Below are 18,094 nucleotides of genomic sequence, written 5' to 3' on the forward strand. Positions count from 1 at the left end.
GACCCCAACCTAAAGCTCACAAAGTAAAGGCCCACGTACTTGGCACCCAAAGCAGGCCCGGCTCATCTAACTTCCAAGGCCGGGCTCGACCAAACCTCCTCGCCCAGATCGACTCAGTCCGCGCAAAATAGGCCCTTCCTCTCTGGCCCAACTCTCGGCCCGACCCAGTATCCAGAATGATACTCACCAGACAGCCTGGCAGATCCGTTCGAACGTACGCACAGGGAGAATCAGAGGCCGTTACGCATGGGGCAGGCGTCTGATACCCTCGTACGCCCGAATCTGCATGGCAGAGACGCGTGGCCCAATCCTGGAGAGACTTTTACACGTCACCAGCAAACAAGACGAAATGGATAAAAGGGGAGTCCCCTCCTTAGAAGGGGAGCTTTATTATTCAATACAAAAACCCTTGTAAAACCCTATTCTATTGGATCTCAGATCATCACATATTATTTGAATTTATTAATTTAGTAAAATTAATATGCATTTATTAAAAAATATTGAAATATAATTTGATATTTGAAAAAAATAACAATTTATAATTGAAAATGTAAAAGAATAGTGATGTAATTTAATATTAAAATATATTAAATTTGAGTTTTAATAATTTAAATTAAGTAAATTATTTAAATATTCTATAATCGTAAATAAAATAATAAAATTTTAACTATAATAGAATATTATTTATATCATAATATTATAATGATAAATTTTCATATTCATATCATATAAAGATATGAAGCTTACAATATTTAATTAAAATTGGAGATTATTTTTTTATAACTTTATATTTGAAGAAATACGACCCGAAATATAGGAATATATTAAATTAAATTAAATTAAAATGGAAAAATATTAATATAGTTTTATTGGGCCTTTGGTTTGGACTTGAAGCCCAAACATATGGAGAAATTATCCAATAGCCGATTCAAAAGGTCCAGTCCAGTCCTCGCCGAGTTTCTCCCTTCGTTTCAAAGTTCAAACACTCTGCCACTGACGGTGACTGAACTCTGAGCACCGACGGGGGCTCTTTCGTGCCATTTTTCCAATAGGGTTACGTTTCCAATTGCAAAGCTCGCCCTTTTCGACTTCTCATATTCTGTAAGTTTCCATTGCTTGAATCCCTCCTTTCGATTTCCAACAAATGTCTCGTTCCTTATCCAAATCACTCATAAATCATCCAATCATTAACTCCAAATTGTGTTCCCCTCGTTATATTCAAACGATTTCATCTCTAAACTCAGCCTCAAGCTCAAATGACCACCACCATTTAACGCTCAATTACCTCACCAACTCATGTGGGATGTCTCTGCAAAGGGCTACTTCAGTCTGCAAGCTAGTTCGTATCAAGAACACAGAAAAAGCGGATTTAGTCCTTCAACTGCTAAGAGCTAAGGGTTTTACTCAATCTCAAATTGTTACCTTAATTTCAAGCCGTCCACAACTTATTTTATGCAATCCCGATAAAATCCTTAAACCCAAGTTTGAATACTTTGAGTCACTGGGTCTTTTAGCTCCATGGCTGCGGAGTGCGCTATGTGCAGACGGAAAGATTCTAACTTATAGTTTAAAGAATCGGATTTCTCCAAATGTTGATTTCCTTAAGGGGTTGCTTAAGACCGAGGAGAATTTTGTCTGGGCTTCGAAGCGATGCTTCAGTGCCCTTAGGTACAACACTGAGTCGATGTTGTCTAAGATATGCGCATTGGGTGCTTTTGGCGTGCCAGTACCCAATATTAGGAGGTTAATAGTACTGCAACCTCGATTACTGATTACTAGACTTGATATCTATGAAGAAAAGATTCAAGAACTTGTGCAAATGGGGATTGAACCAAGCAGCAAGGCCTTCATAAGTGCTTTTCGTTCAATATCCGCTATGAGCAACTCGAAGTGGGAAAGCAAAAAGAAGTTCTTGATGAGCTTTGGCTGGTCAGAAAGAGATTTTCTTGTGGCATTCAGATCACAACCATTATTCATGACTACCTCTGAGCAGAAGATGAAGAAAGTAATGGAGTTCTGTCTGACCAAAGCTGGTTTGCAGCTTTCGGATCTTGTTAGATCACCGCATCTGTTTATGATCAGTTTGGAGAGACTCGCCATACCTAGATGCTCTGTTCTGAAAGTGCTAATGTCAAAGGGATTAATTAAGAAGAAGGTGAATGTTGTTTCGGCATTGAATATGACTAAGAAACAGTTCGAGGACAAGTATTTTACTTGCTTCAAGGAAGATTACCATGAATTGGTCCAGGCATACCAGTTTAAGACATTTCCAGGATTTCATAATCAGATTCAGATGTGATAGGTGGTCTCATGAAGGAAGCTTTAAACACAAGTAACTGCTATAGGTTTGCAATGCAGCAGTTTTGCAATGGTTAGAGCTGTCAATTTTCTGCAATTCTCATGTCAGGTACTTCCTTGGATCAGATTGGTTTACTTAACTTCTCAAGCTTGTTCTAATTCCCTCTAGCAAAGTAAATGTTTATTCCTGGAAAAATTTAGGCGAAACTTATGCTCTGGTCATGGTAATTTTGTTTGTGAATCTGAACAAACTTTTGATTCATTATAAGAAACCAATTTAGAGGAGCATCATGTTCATTTTATGCAAAATCTTACTGGTGAAGTACTTGTTATTTTATCTCATCATTTTTGGCCGATGAAATATCTGAAACCCGCTGCAGAGAATTTTTGCTGAACTAGGCTTGCTGTTCATGTTAGTTTGAGAGAATGTGGTTGTCAGGCACCCATGTTTGATAGCCTTGTGTTGCAATTGCATTTCTTTTGATGTAAACTTTGTGTCCTCAAAAAATTTGGTGCACAATGGATCAATTAATAAAAGGGTACAAATTCCTAGCTTTAATTTCAATTTTATGAAAGCTTACTAGGTCCTTTGATACGCCCCGTCATTGATTTCTTTCCCCCAGCTCTCTATGCGTCAGCTGTTTCATCTAAGTAATGAACTACAGTATTTAAAGTTTGAGGGCATTGATTTACATGCACGTTGAATACCATGGGACATTTTTAAAGTGCATTGCTGATCCACTGATTAGAGATACTAATAGACAAATTATACCTATTAACCTATATGGTAAATTTGATTTCATGACTTTTGATTTCATAACTTTGCAAATTTTGTATATACTTTATTTTCATATATAATTGAACTGTCTGTAGGCATGCCAGATCAAAATTCTTTGACCTCTCAATCAGTGAATTGATATGTTTGGGGATAGGAAACAGGAATTAGATGCTATTATACAATTTGGTACTGGATTCCTAAAAATAGGGGGAAAGAAAGAAAAAGCTTAGTTGCCGTGAACCATGTATTCACTACCTTGTTAGCAATTATAATTTGCCCTTATGCTTGTAAATTTTACATTTGAATGTCGATGGACGGAGATCGACTTTCTCTTTGTGTGCGTCTATGTTTATTATTTGTTTTACAATCATTCTCTCTCCCTCTTTCCTATCACTGTTATATTCTTTTACTTTATGATGATCTTTTTGGAAAATTATATAGTATGCCTGACTTTAGAGGTTGGTCTTTCTCAATACTAGTTAGTTGTTCATGGGTGGTAGAATATATAACCTCCTGGCGTCGCCATGGCTTCTTGTCTATTAGGTTTCTTTTGTGGGGCTTATAAACAATATGAATTTTATGTGAATTTAATTGAAGCTCTTTATTGAGTTCCCTGTTTATTCTGAGAAAAGTATGTCCTTCAAAGAAGATACAAATAAAAGAATATGTGGTTTGCTCAGTTATTCTATCATCTGGTGTAGGAAGACCAGGAAATAGGGGAGTTGTTGAGGGCAAGTTATTCAATATACCGGGAGCACTGAAAGATAGAACTCCGTAGATAAAAACTTACCTAAACCTGGTCACCTAGACTCAAAAACATAATAGTATGATGAGTTTTACAGGAAAACTATCTACAATTTTATCTATTAACTCTCTATTATTTTAAAACTAGAATTAAAACCAAAGCATTCGATTCTTTGATATTTAAGAACCATATCTGAAACTAAATTTGGATTTCAGTTTTGATTTGATTTTAAACAATTTCAGTGGTTCTATTTTAATTTTAATTTTAGATGAAATATTGATTGTTATATACAAAATTGCAATATTCTTTTAAATAATAATAATAATATCAATTTTAAAAATATAGTTGATATAATCCTCAATAAAATATTATATTATATTGTTTTATATAGTGATTGGTTATATATTTTTAATTAAATGATGTGTGTAATTAATATCCAAAAGTATATAATATATGATTCACTTATATAATTGAGAATTTTATTGAAATTATTTTAAAAAATAAAAAATAATATTAAATTATATATATGTATGCTTAAAATAACTTAGGTTACATATCTATATTCAATTTCAATTCCATATAAATATACATAAGTTTATCAAAATTATAAAATACACTTTAAATAATCTATTTATAAATTTCAATAAATAAATACTCATAAATATATACATAATAAATTTAAAATATATGCAGTATACATAAAATCAAACAGATGACGATGGAGCTGATGGAATGAACGAACTAGGAGTAGATGAGTAGTGGCGTGACAGATCATTAGGGGAGGACGATCAGTATATCTATGGATGTAGGGAATGTGAACCAATTGATTTTGTAAACAAATATGAACCTGTTGGAGTTAGAAAAAACAGTAAAAAGAAGGAAGATGAAAGGTAGGGAAGGAAATGGTGAAAAACAATGATGAAGAAGAAGAAAGAGGACTAAAGGAAGAATGACATCGGGATTGAGAGATGAGGTTGGCTGCTGTATACATTAGGTTAGAGGCCTTTGGGGAAGGAAAATTTATATAGTGAGATTTAAAAGGACAAAACGGTATAGTATTAAAAAAATTGATTTGTTCGATTAATTTAGTTTTTTTTATTAAATTAATAGAATCGAGTTAAAAAATTAATTTTTTAAAAAAATTAAAACTGGAATTGATGAACCGAAAAGCTAAATTAAATAAAAATATCAGTTGAGTTGATTCAATTTTTCAATTTTAACTGTGATCGGTCCTAAATTTATCTTTTAAATAATAATAACAAAATGAATTTTGTGTCAGAAGTAAAATTGAAAATTTTAATTATTTAATTCTCAAAATACAAAAATCAAAGTGTTAATTATAGCAAAATCTAAAAATTACACAGTAATTCCCTTTTCTCTATTAATTATGAAAAAGGAATTATAGTTGGATATATTCATAATACTTTTTTCTATCAATTTAATATGTATTCTGTAAAATGCTTATTTTATAAAAAATACATTATTTTACATAAATATAAAGGATAAAATATGAACTTTTTTAGGATTGATTTTTAATAAATATTCCAAAATATAAGCTTATTTAATTTATTTCTTTTCGAAGATTTAAATTCATTATATTTAAATTCCCTTTTAATTATAAATATATTTTAGAAGTGGCAGCTTGAAATACTTGTACAGTGTTATCCACTTCTCATCTTACGGTTAAAGAATAAAAAAACATACCAATCGGACTCTCCTTCTTTGACATCTAAATTTATTTATTTTTATATGTATTTATATAAAGATATTAATCATTTAAAATTTAAGAAACTCTATAAGCTTTTTCAGAATTTATTTTTAAACATAATATTTGAAATTTCATAAATTAAATTATATAATGTATATATTTTTATATTCAAGTAGTAATTTTATAAACAGATTAACAAAAATCAATATTTAAAATTCGAATTATATCAAAATTTCGAATAGTAGTTGTCCAATCCGAATCCTGACTCGATAATAGTAAACACTGCTTAAACCAATTCCAGTATACTCGAACCGGGTCGAATAGTCCGGCAGGATCGTTTTCGATTTTTCTTGCAAACCAGTTTCGTCTCCATTTCAGAGCCGTAATAAAAATGCGGAAACTGCGAAGTTCCGACGAGATAGAATCCGCGCCACTGAAATGCGAAGGGGCTCTCTTCCGCCATTTTCCCATTAGGGTTTTACAGTTCTAGTTGCAAAGTTTGCCATTATCAGTTTCTCTTATCCTGTAAGTTTACATTGCTAAAACCAATTCTCTCAATTTTGAACTAATGTTTCGTTTAGTATCCAAATTGCTCAATAATCGGGGCTTTTTGTAAAATAAAGTTTTAAAAAAAAAATATTTCCTAAATTCTAGTTTGCGGAAAAAATTTTCCCAAACCAGAGTAAATCAGGCCTTTACCGCATTTTATAAGTGCGGTAATCTTTACCGCACTTATAAAATGCGGTAGAGAGTAAAATTATTATTATTTTTAAATAAAAAATTTCTACCGCACTTTTAAAGTGCGGTAGACCTGGTAGAGAGGGCAGAGACGACACTCGTCTCTGCCCCGTCAGTGATTAATAAAATAAATAATTTTTTTAAATAAAAGAAATTCTATCGCACTTTTGAAGTGCGGTAGAAGGAGAGACAGGACGAGGACAGAGACAAGTTTATAAATAAATAATATTTAAATAAATATAATTATAATATTATATATATAATTTTAATTATTAAAATAAATTTATATATGATTATTATTATATTAAATTTTAATTATATTAAAGAATTAATATTAATATAATTTTTATAATTATTTATAAATTTTATAAATAAATAAATATAATTAATATAATATATATTAAATAATTAATATAATATATATTAAATAAATAAATATAATTAAATAAACTTTACACATTACAGCACTTCAAAACGTGCGGTACTGTGTAAATCATATTACCGCACTTTTGAAGTGCGGTAATACGTAAATCAGATTATCCATTTCAACCTAATATTTTAATTATTTATATATTTTTTTAAATTTTTATAATTCTTAAATATTTAAATATTATTTATAAATATAATTTTAATAAAAATAATAAATTCTATGAATAAATAAAATATATAATATTATTTATAAAATAAATATAATTATGATATTATATTTAAATAAATATAATTATAATGTTATATATATAATTTTAATTATTAAAATAAATTTATATATGATTATTATTATATTAAATTTTAATTATATTAAATAATATTTAAATAAATATAATTATAATATTATATATATAATTTTAATTATTAAAATAAATTTATATATGATCATTATTATATTAAATTTTAATTATATTAAATAATTAATATTAATATAATTTTTATAATTATCTATAAATTTTATAAATAAATAAATATAATTAATATAATATATATTAAATAATTAATATAATATATATTAAATAAATAAATATAATTAAATAAACTTTACACATTACCGCACTTTAAAAGTCCGGTAATACAGTAATACGTAAGTCAGTTTTTCCGTTTCAACCTAATATTTTAATTATTTATATTTTTTTTAAATTTTTATGATTCTTAAATATTTAAATATTATTTATAAATATAATTTTAATAAAAATAATAAATTTTATGAATAAATAAAATATATGATATTATTTATAAAATAAATATAATTATGATATTATATTTAAATAAATATAATTATAATGTTATATATATAATTTTAATTATTAAAATAAATTTATATATGATTATTATTATATTAAATTTTAATTATATTAAATAATTAATATTAATATAATTTTTATAATTATCTATAAATTTTATAAATAAATAAATATAATTAATATAATATATATTAAATAAATAAATATAATTAAATAAACTTTACACATTACCGCACTTCACAAGTGCGGTAATGTGTAAAGTGATTTACGCATTATCGCACTTTTAAAGTACGGTAATACGTAAATCAGTTTTTCTGTTTCAATATAATATTTTAATTATTAAAAATAAATTTAAATAAAATTCTACCGCACTTCAAAAGTGCGGTAGAATTTTATGTTTTTTTAAAAAAATTATTTTTATATCACTCACCCCTTTACCGCACTTTAAAAGTGCGGTAGATTTTTTTAAAAAATTATTAAAAATTCTACCGCATTTTTAAAGTGCGGTAGAAATTTTTTATTTAAAAAAATAATAATTTTACTCTCTACTGCATTTTATAAGTGCGGTAAAGACTACCGTATTTATAAAATGCGGTAAAGCCCTGATTTACCCTGGTTTGGAAAAATTTTTTTCACAAACCAGGATTTGGGAAATATTTTTTTTTTTTAACTTTATTTGGCAAAAAGCCCCAATAATCGTAGCATGATAGATTCCACAGCTTGTTATGTTCGTTATATTGGAACCCTAACTTCTGTAGATTCGGCTACAAGCTCAAAACCCCTATCTGTAACACTCTCTTACCTCACAAACACATGTGGATTGTCACCACATAGGGCTGCTACAGTTTCCAAGCGCGTCCTTATTAGGAGCACAGATAAAGCAGACTTGGTTCTTCAACTGTTAAGAGCTAATGGGTTTACTAAAACTCAGATTACTACCATAATTTCAAATGTCCCACATCTTATTCTAGCTGATCCCAAAAAAACCCTTCAACATAAGATTGCATATTTTGAGTCACTGGGTATTGCAGGGCCTGAACTGCGTAATATCATGTGTGTACATACAGGTATTCTAAAGGTTAGTTTAAAGAAAAGGATTTTGCCCACTATTGATTACCTTAGAGTGTTGCTTAAGACCGATGAAGATGCTATTTTTGTCTTTAAGAGATTCCCACCTATCATAGCATGTGGTGCAGAGGTTATATCGTCTAATATATGCACTTTGCGAGCTCTTGGTGTGCCAGAACCCAGTATTAGGAGGTTAATAGTAACGTGGCCTCGATCACTAAGTTTTAGGGTTGATATTTTTGGGGATGCAATTCGAGAAGCTAAGGAATTGGGATGTGAACCAACAAGCAAGTCCTTTATATATGCTTTGAATTCTATAGTTTCTATGAGCAAATCCAAGTGGGAAAGTAAAAGGAAGGTCTTGATGAGCTTTGGCTGGTCAGAAAGAGATTTTTTAATGGCATTTAGGGCAAGCCCGTTTTTCATGACTGCATCTGAGAAGAAGATGAAACAATCAATGGAGTTCTATCTGACCAAAGCTTGTTTGCAGCTTACTGATCTTGTTAGACGCCCGCTTCTATTTAAGATCAGTTTGGAGAGAACTGTCATACCAAGATGTTCTGTCTTGGAAGTGCTAATGTCGAAGGGATTGATTAATAAGAATGTAGATGTTGTTTTGGCATTAAGCATGACTAGAAAAAGGTTTGAGGACAAGTTCTTGGCATGTTTTAAGGAGGATTGTCCTGAATTAATCCAGGCATACTACGCGAAGACATTTCAAGGATTTGGTAAAAAATGCCTAAGCATAAAAAGTTTGTAAGCATTAGGTTTGGAAAATGTTAGCTCATCAGATGAAGTAAGCTTTTAGTTGGTAACAAATTGTGATAGTTCATTCGACGAAGGAAGCTTTTAGCATAAAATGCCTAAGCATCAGGCTTGGAAAATATTAGTTAAGCAATGGTCGGAGCAGTAAGTGCATCTCAGTTCCCATGTCATGTACTTAGTAAGATCAGCTTGATCTATCATCTTAAGCTTGTTTTCTTCTAACCCTTAAAGAAAAGAGATTTATTGCTGATAATATTGAGGCAAAACTTATGCTGGCATGTATTTTCTGATGGTCAGGTCAAGGTGATTTTATATTTGTCAATTTGAAACAGAACTTCTGATTCATTGCAAATTGACTTGGAGAGCATCACCTTCATTTTATGCTAAATTTTCTAGTGAGCTAATGATGTTTTGATATTCTAATTCATCATCTTGGGCCATGTCGTATGTGAAGTCCACTGCAGGTAGAACAAAGCTCTGCATGTTGTCTATCCTTTACCATTCATTTAATTTGAGACAATTCTATTTCCCAATCTTCTATTTCCCTCTGGAAATCTTCAGAGCACATTGCTAATCCATCAAGCTGGGATACCAAGTTATATATATACACTGCTTCATTTTGTAAATTTGCAAAAAATATCGAGGATTTATTTGACATTATTGTTGGAATCATGGTTATTAATATCCTTGGAACACCCTTTTTTTGGCCCACTAAATTGATGAGTTAGGGCATTGCCTTACCTTCATTTCTTTTTTTTTTTTTTTTTAAAAAAAAATCTTATTAAAATCACAGTATAAGATGTTTTATTTCCAAATAGAGAGTAAGATGTTTTATTTTTGTCATTGAGTTTATATATATCTCTCAATCAGGTCTCTTATCTGTATTCCAGATTGATATTTGACTCCACATGTGATATTTTTATTTTTGGTGCTGGATTCCCTCTGTGAGCTGGGAAGAACAGCACGGTTGTGTATATACTGATAAAATTACAAATACATTTTAAGGTATTACTCCTTTTATATAAAATTCATCATTTACAATTATTAGAGGGACACAGATGTTAGTGAAACGAGTAATTTATTCAATTACAATTAATAATTTCCCATTATTTATTCGCTTTTCTTTTAGATTCATGGAGAATGGGGTGGAAGTTCAACCTTGAAATTCTCTTCATTAAAAATTTTCAACCATGGCTAAGTAAGATGCAGCTGAACAGAAAAAAACAAATAGAAAAATAGCAAATTGTGTCTTAGTTATTATTTTATAAATATTATATGAGGGTTTATAAATATGAGTGAACGAAAAATACAAGTTTTTATGTAAGACTTATATAAGCTAAACTAGCAAAAATTACTCTATTGGACTAATAGTTTGGGGGCTAAAAATTAATTTTAACTCCTCCAGTTTTTGAACCTAATGACTTGAGATTAAAGTTATAGACCAATTTTCATCAATATTGTTCTTTATGTCGTACCTAAGTTGTAAATATATGATGGGAGTTCTTCAATATACATACATGGTCAATATTGAGGCAGACCAATTTTTCAAGGAAGATAGAGACTTCAACTAGCAGGATTTTAAGTTTGAGCTCCACATCTGCAAAGGTGAAGCATCATCTGGTTTTATGTACTTGGGAATTTACATGTCGCTAAGAAGTTCATTATTGCATCCAAACGTCCCTAAGAAGTTCATATCTAATGGAATTTTGTTTTCCCAGTTCCTTTGATTTCCAGCCCAGCTTTGTTGGTGCAGGTGAAGTTTGAGAGCTGTTGAGGAAAATTGAAGCCAAAGGTGAATTCAATTCATCAAGCTCATCATCGCTGGTGTATGACTTTCTGAGCACTGACCCACTTCTTCTCAGCTGCGATTGACTTCCAGAGTCTCCAGTAAGGTCAGCAACTGAAGCTGCTAAAGGTGGTAAATAAAATGGCGGAGCTGCAATATGGGGTATGGTTGTGACAGTCTCCTCTCCAGCCTCAAAAGGATCCTAAATCAAGATAAAAATCATATTTCGTTATGATCTTCAATCATGCATTGTGGTAATTCTTCATCCAAGGACATTTTAAATCTAGGGTGCAACTTGATCTGGGTTAGTTCAAGCTGCCTTCAAACCAGAACCAATTGAATGTCAGCTTGGTTTTAGCTAGTTGACTTGAAACCATACCCGAGTAGATAGATCAGGAGTGGGTAAATTCGTCCAAGATACTATAAAGGCTGCAACCTATGCAGATTTCACAAAAATGTTTGATTTTTCTATTACAGGATTGTGAACTGGTGAAATCATATAAAATAATTTCAAGAATAAATCCAAATTGACAACAACAAGAACATAAGCAAAATATTGCAGATGAATTTAGAACATCACCAACCTCAGACTCTAGAGCTTCCAGCACAATGTCAGGAATAGGGTCAGGGCAAAACTCATCTGTGACAAAATTGTCAAGAACCCTTTTGATCAATGGTGCTCCAAACGTAGGGCATACCTTCAAAAAGTGAGAAATACACCCCAGTAAATAAGGATCTTTTTTATGGTTAACTGAATTTCATGCAACATATGCTATTACTATTATTGTTGTTGAAACGCCTGCTGTATTAATCAATCCAAACAACTTTTGTTTTTTTTGGAAAGAGTCGGGATGATTCTGTCAGACCTCTTTTCTTATGGATCTGCTCAAGAGCATGTCCTTGGGAAGCATCATGAGATCACTCAATGCATTAAGCAGATGGAAAGATTTGAAGGATGTGTCTTGTCTCTCATCATTATCATCCCTGTCATTGTCCTCTTTAAGTGAGTCATCGTCCATGCCAAATAAGTCGGTCAGCCATCTAGACCAGTTACCAATCTGATATTAAAAACACAAGGAAAAAGTACTTTCAGATTTAGCAAATGCAAACATTGTTACTTCAATGTCAGAACGAAAAAGAAAATTGAAAACCTCAAAATCTCCCAATCCACTAGCTTGCTTGTAGGAGTTATGAAGAAACGAGTAGAAAATATAGATAATAAGAGGATACAGGTAATGAATCTTACAACTGTCTGTCAAATAACTTGTAAACTTCCATGAATAGAAAACATCTGCTTCTAGATGATGTAATTGACAACTACTTGAAAAGATAAATGAGCATGTAGCATCATGTTACCAAACAGACAAGTTCTGTCCAAAATAGTATTTGTGAATCTTACAAGTAGTATTTTATACTCATTTCATCTTCTTTTTTCCCTTGAATAAACAAAATAGAGAAAATTTGATCATAACAATAAAAGCCAGCCAGGGGCAAAAGACAGAATGGAGGGTTTCAAATAGAAGGGAGGTTTAAAAGAAAAAAGAAGCTAAGGAAAAATAATCACCAGCTGACACATGTGACACATGACCACAAGTAAAAAATATATATCATACTAAAGGTATTGGGTTATATAGCATTTTGTATCTCTCACCGCATTTTTCAATTGTGCTCCAGCCCCAAAGCTTGATTTACCAGCTGGAATAGGAAGAACCTTTGAATCACTGATAGGGTCAGATACTGGATCAGTTGGGATTTCATCAGCAGATTCACGAAGAATGGCATTGAACATTGCCACATCCAATCTTGCCACACATTGCTCCATTACCTAGAGAAGCAAAACATAAGTGGATAAAACACTGTTAAACTGTGTTATCAATCAGAAAAAATGCTGCCGCTAATATGCAAAGGAAAATCAGAGAGTTTGACAGTAGAGCATTCTTTGTTTTGAAATTAGACTATTTCTTTCTACTCCTTGCACTTTGCCACTTCCACAACAAAAGCAGTGCCATATATTGTGTGGACTTTAATTTTGTAGTATATATTTCCGTGCTATTTTGTTTTTTCAATCTGAGACACCCTATAGACAGATGAAAATATCCAACATCACAAGCCCACCTTAATCACAGAGAAGAAAAGGAGGTAGAAAAACTTGAAGAGCTTAGATTTACCAGTCTGGCCAGCACAGACAAACAGCCACACTCGTGTCCACCAGCTCTAAGTGGACAAAGTCTCTCACAAGCATCCTTGAACGCCATCTTCCAAAGTTCTAATGAAAAGTGTTCTTGATCTTGATCACCTGAACTTGACGTTCTTCCAAGGTTTTCCTTTGAGCCATAATAAATGAATCTATCAATTGCTTTTGTGGCAGCAGATTGCATGTGTGGGGTGAGACTCTAGAACAGAAACACGAAAACAAATTATTTTTAAAAATAGTCAATACAGTGACATTCAACTGTAGCATATTAGTAGCACTGGACTTTTACTTAGCAAACAACAAAGAAGAAAACTAGAGAAAAAAGAAATAAACTGAGACCTGCCACCATATAGACTCAACAATTCTGGAAAAGATCCAATCTTCAACTTTTTCCAGTGTACATATAAATTGATGTGGATCCTCCCAATCACCCAAGTCTCCACAAATAACACTGTTATCTTCCTTCCAGCTGGAAGATGACTGCTTCCATTTTAGCGAAGATGCCAGCATCTTGTTCTCCTTTCCACCACTGGTCATTTCTACATTCTTTTTACCAGAAAGTGACAGCTCTTTGTCACCTATTTCCTGGCTTATAATTGCTCTCAGCACAACGGAATTTGATAGCCAAAACGTCAACCTGTACTTATTTGTAAAGAAAAAGTATCAGAAGAAAATTTTAACCCTTACATGGAAAAATAAGACATAATTACATGTTACACCTCATGATGATGGAGCTATAGAAACTTGAATAGTCGCACCACCATTAAAAAAATTTCTTCCATTGAACATGATAAAATTTGCACCATTTAACAAATGGAGACAATTTGAAACGATACAACTTTCAAACTGCATGATGTATTAATCAAATTGTAAAATTATACTGAATTTTATTTTGGAAGGGGAGGAGAAAAGTGGAAGTTCGGAGACCTTGGGGATGGGGGCCACAAGAGGGTTTAATTTAGTGTTTGTGCAGCAGATTCTTTCAGTATATGAAACTGAATTTCACATATCGTAGAACATTAAATGGATAACAACTACATAATTAAAAATTTCTGGAAATGCAGATGAACATTTGTTAGCATACCTAGGGACATCATTCCCACATGCCTTTGCAACAAGAACCAGTCCTGAAACAGCACTTCTAGCTGCACTAGATCTCCTTTGTCGAGAACTTTCTTTACAAGCATGAAGATATAGCCTAGAAAGGCGCCGTGCTGGAGCATGTACCTTACCCATCGAACTTCCGTGCTCCGCGACAACCGAGTAAAGGGCAGCCTCAATTCCAGCAGCTTCTCTCAGTTCTCCCTCAAGCATATTTATTTTGTGTCCCAATTGCTGGATTTTGGCATTTAAAAAGGTTGTTCTTGTAGCTTTTTCATGGTAAACCTTAGCATTTTCTCTTTCATCAACTTCAAAGCATCCTGCAGTGTTCTGTGGATCTCCCAAGGCACCAATTTCCTTTTCAGTGTGTTGGTTTCTACTAATTAATCCATTACTCCTAGATGAGTCTGATGATGACCTTACAGATTTCACATGCTTTAAGCTTTCAATTTTGAGGATATTTCCTTTCATTTCAACACCTCCACTTGAAGAGAGTGTTTCAGTCCCAAGTGAGCCTTCACATCTAGTAGCATCTTGTGAAAATGTATCAATCAGTTCATCTTCTGAGAAATGACCCTTCTCTTCCAGAACTTGACCATTCATGTCCTCTGCAGAACTATTATAAACTTCATCACAGGTTACAGTCCTTCCCAAGGTTTTTTCGCCAACTCTTGTCTGGTAAGCATCAACTCTAATTTTTATTGAGCTGCTAGGGACCTTTTCATCAACCTCCTGCACAAAATCATAATGGCTGTTGTTTGCCATGCTGATGTTGGCATCTTCCTCTTTGCATGCATAATTGAAGGCTGAAGAAGAAGAATGAACGTGCTGAGCAACTTCATTTTCTGGAATTGACATTGAACTATAGTCAGGAGAGTTGGACTTAGAAGCATGAGCATTTACTGGGCTCCCAAAATCAGAAGGTAAATCTACAGAAGACGAACAACATGAATACTCCTCCAGATTTTCTTGCAATGCAATATGGTTTTCAGTGCCTGGTTTTGAAGCAATAGGCTGCTCCACGTTTACCCTTCCACTTTCTATTGGTCTGTCCAGCCCACACTGCAATTCAATTTGTAAGAATTAGCTGATTTGTTACCAGTAAAATAAATTTATTAGGATGGTCGTATGCAAGAAATGTTCCATATGTTGTTCCCGACAAGTAAATCGCATGGTAAGGGTCAATTGAATTAAATACTGTAAATATCAGTATGGTAAAGGGTGTTGAATTAAATACTGTAAATATCAGTATAATATGATTATATCTGTATACCATCTAATATTTCATCTGGCAATTCTAGAGCGGTTCAGCTGGTAATCTTCCAGACAACTCCACCCTCATGATAATCTAATGAGACAATAGCCATTATCATAAAGTTGATGAAGACCAAGTTGGTTGTAATCAAAGTGGATAATTGCTTCGGAAAGAGGGCTGAAAGGAAGGAAGAGAATAAATACCTTTTCATTTTGAGGATGAAAACCCCCATTGGTTTGAGATGAATGTGAGGAAGCGTCATCATCAGTGAAGGAGGCAACCTCAGATTCCTCAGCATATTCTCCATTCATCAATGCTGAAACTGATTCACCGCCATTCTTGTCCTGTGAAACTCCTTTCAATAGGTTGTCCTTTGATGAGGAGCTGGTGTGACCCTTATCAATTGGCTGGATTTTAACATATAAAACTGGCTGAGACGTGTTCCTAAAGCTCCTGTTACTGCTCATTGGAGCATTTACACTAAGCGTATCCTTGACAACACCATAATCTGCCAAGTCTATTACAGCAGTTGCCAGCAACCGGATCTTATCCCTTCGAGGTTCACACAAGTTGAATTCAATGCAATTCTTCTGGAATGAATCATCATCCTTGCCTCTGCTAGACATTTCCCTCATCAAAGTCACAGGTAATCTAAAAGACTCAATGAACTCAATTTTCCCCTCACCAATGATTGAGCCAAGTAAAGGAACAACAGTGTTGGTAGACCCAGAATTGCGATCACCATTTTCCCACTGAATCAGTACTGAACGGAGAGATCTCAGAGACTGAGATGGAGGCCAAGGCTTAATCTCCTGGATGTGGATCAGATAATCCACATGAACTGAGGCACCTTTCCTGTTTTTTGCCATTACACCTAGAACCATTTTGGTGTACAAATTTGTATTCCAAAAAAGTAAACTACACCAATGTGTATGTGGATATTGAATCAAAAGGGCATCAAAATTCCTGCAGTCCACAAGCAAAATTCACGTGCATGAAAATCCACTATAGAAAAATTGAATCATAACTAATAATCTAACAGATGCAAGGCAAAACCACAAAATGTTACTCCATTAGATTACTGGAAAATGTTGCGAAGAAAAATATCCAGAACTTCAAATGACAATACTTCAAACTAAGCTCTGCACAACTGTTTGCTTATTTCATTCAAAGTGCAAGGATAAAAAAACACTAAAAACTTCGTTCATCTTCCCTAACCTAGCATTTTGTCAGCAACCAAACAGCTGAAACGCGTAGCCCCTATTCTGAAAAAGTATAAGCCAACATTATCGATTCATTAAAGATAAAATCCACACCTAAAAGTAATCAGTCTAAACAGCAGAATTTCTATCCAAAAAGGAAAAGGCAATCGAAGTAATTAAATGCCTTCACATTCTAGAATGCAGCAAAAATCATAGGATAGTACCCAGTAACCAAGCAGAAAGCTACCGAGTAAGCTTTCAAACAGTAATACAAAAGAAAAAGTGCTAAAGAAATGACATATAAGCTCCTTAAAACACAACTGTAAAGCAGAACAGAAGAGAAAATCTACTGAAAATGAGATCAAACAGCTAAAAGAAACAATACTTTCAGAGCTCATTTTAACAATCCGAGTAGAATTCATCCCATAAAAAGAAAAAGAAAAGTGCAGCAAGTTTCTTAGTAACAAGCAATCCGATTTCACTAGATCCTGACTAAGCTAACGAAAAATTTAAGCATAAAATCCCAAATTTTGGTAATGAACCAGCAGAAATGATATAATGCAGCCCATAAAAAATGAACCAAAACCAACACAGTTGCAGTAAACCTCCACTCCACATAGCAAACATCAAACCACACCATTCCCCTCTGTTTCTTTTACCTCTGAAACTAGCGGCCGAGAAACCGGAGAAATGCAAGAAACGAAACGTTCCGCTTCCGTGATCATATTCTCATTGAAGAAAATAAAACAAGAGTGAGAGAGAGAAGTCTGTGGGCTTCACTGCTTCAGAAAGAGCTGTGAGTCACTTAGGAAGAATGTCTGTTAGTATCAAGTAAAAATAGAAAAATTAAAATGAAGCCAAAAGCAAATTTCCGAAAAAAGTGCGTATTTCCAAGGGGAGAAAATGCTGACAATACAGCATCGTTTTGAGAGGAACTTTGTCGTTTCTGTAATTTTCCGTTTCGAGAGCGAAGAGGATGAGCCATGACCCTGTTCCCCAATGCCCACATGATTATTAAATCAACGACGCTATTTAATCTATGGGATTGAAAATACTAGCATTTGAGTTGCACCTTCCAATGGGAGAGCTGGGTTACCGGTTGAACTCGGGGCCCTCGTGGCTCATGTTTGGAGTATACCCGTCACCGGTACGGTTCAGACCGTGAACCGAACCGAAATTAAATAGATTAGTTTCTGAACCGAACTAAATCCTTCAACAGGG

At 33.1% G+C, this 18,094-nt stretch overlaps 3 protein-coding genes and 1 long non-coding RNA gene across 5 annotated transcripts; 3 read left to right on the plus strand and 1 right to left on the minus strand.

Moving 5' to 3' along the window:
* Positions 1-945: 945 nt before the first annotated feature.
* On the plus strand, positions 946-3,417 carry LOC110605607. Its single transcript, XM_021744238.2, has 2 exons — positions 946-2,407; positions 3,172-3,417. The coding sequence occupies exon 1, from the start codon at positions 1,145-1,147 to the stop codon at positions 2,297-2,299; it is 1,155 nt and encodes a 384-aa protein (XP_021599930.1). The 5' UTR covers positions 946-1,144; the 3' UTR covers positions 2,300-2,407; positions 3,172-3,417.
* Positions 3,418-5,715: 2,298 nt separating this feature from the next.
* LOC122722266 lies at positions 5,716-11,593 on the plus strand. Its single transcript, XR_006349182.1, has 2 exons — positions 5,716-6,054; positions 11,089-11,593. It is a non-coding gene; the product is annotated as an uncharacterized LOC122722266 (long non-coding RNA).
* Positions 5,991-10,072, plus strand: LOC110605152. The gene is made up of 2 exons (XM_021743503.2): positions 5,991-6,123; positions 8,193-10,072. Exons 1-2 carry the CDS (start codon positions 6,098-6,100, stop codon positions 9,328-9,330), a joined length of 1,164 nt encoding a protein of 387 aa, XP_021599195.1. The 5' UTR covers positions 5,991-6,097; the 3' UTR covers positions 9,331-10,072.
* On the minus strand, positions 10,109-17,794 carry LOC110605153. Of its 2 annotated transcripts, XM_043952480.1 has the most exons (10): positions 17,533-17,794; positions 16,754-16,936; positions 15,875-16,637; positions 14,400-15,478; positions 13,655-13,952; positions 13,290-13,514; positions 12,773-12,946; positions 11,988-12,179; positions 11,706-11,819; positions 10,109-11,323 (listed from the first exon to the last, which is right to left on the minus strand). In XM_043952480.1, the coding sequence occupies exons 3-10, from the start codon at positions 16,553-16,555 to the stop codon at positions 10,997-10,999; spliced, it is 3,090 nt and encodes a 1,029-aa protein (XP_043808415.1). In that variant the 5' UTR covers positions 16,556-16,637; positions 16,754-16,936; positions 17,533-17,794; the 3' UTR covers positions 10,109-10,996. The 2 variants fall into 2 exon arrangements, with proteins under 2 accessions (XP_043808415.1, XP_021599196.1); XM_021743504.2 differs by lacking the exon at positions 16,754-16,936 and having other exon boundaries at positions 17,533-17,793.
* Positions 17,795-18,094: the final 300 nt, after the last annotated feature.

The sequence above is a fragment of the Manihot esculenta genome, chromosome 17 (genome assembly GCF_001659605.2).
Source record: "Manihot esculenta cultivar AM560-2 chromosome 17, M.esculenta_v8, whole genome shotgun sequence".
In the NCBI taxonomy this organism is placed as follows: domain Eukaryota; kingdom Viridiplantae; phylum Streptophyta; class Magnoliopsida; order Malpighiales; family Euphorbiaceae; genus Manihot; species Manihot esculenta.

Bases quoted from the DNA above. Each gene is read 5' to 3' on its own strand.
- LOC110605152 (XM_021743503.2), top strand. From the start codon at position 6,098: ATGTTTCGTTTAGTATCCAAATTGCT. The intron at 6,124-8,192 runs CAATAATCGGGG...GGCAAAAAGCCC, and splicing joins CGTTTAGTATCCAAATTGCT to CAATAATCGTAGCATGATAG.
- LOC110605153 (XM_043952480.1), bottom strand. From the start codon at position 16,555: ATGGTTCTAGGTGTAATGGCAAAAAACAGGAAAGGTGCCTCAGTTCAT. The intron at 15,479-15,874 runs GTATTTATTCTC...ATTGAATTGCAG, and splicing joins TTCATCCTCAAAATGAAAAG to TGTGGGCTGGACAGACCAAT. The intron at 13,515-13,654 runs GTCTCAGTTTAT...TTTCTGTTCTAG, and splicing joins TTGAGTCTATATGGTGGCAG to AGTCTCACCCCACACATGCA.
- LOC110605607 (XM_021744238.2), top strand. From the start codon at position 1,145: ATGTCTCGTTCCTTATCCAAATCACTCATAAATCATCCAATCATTAAC.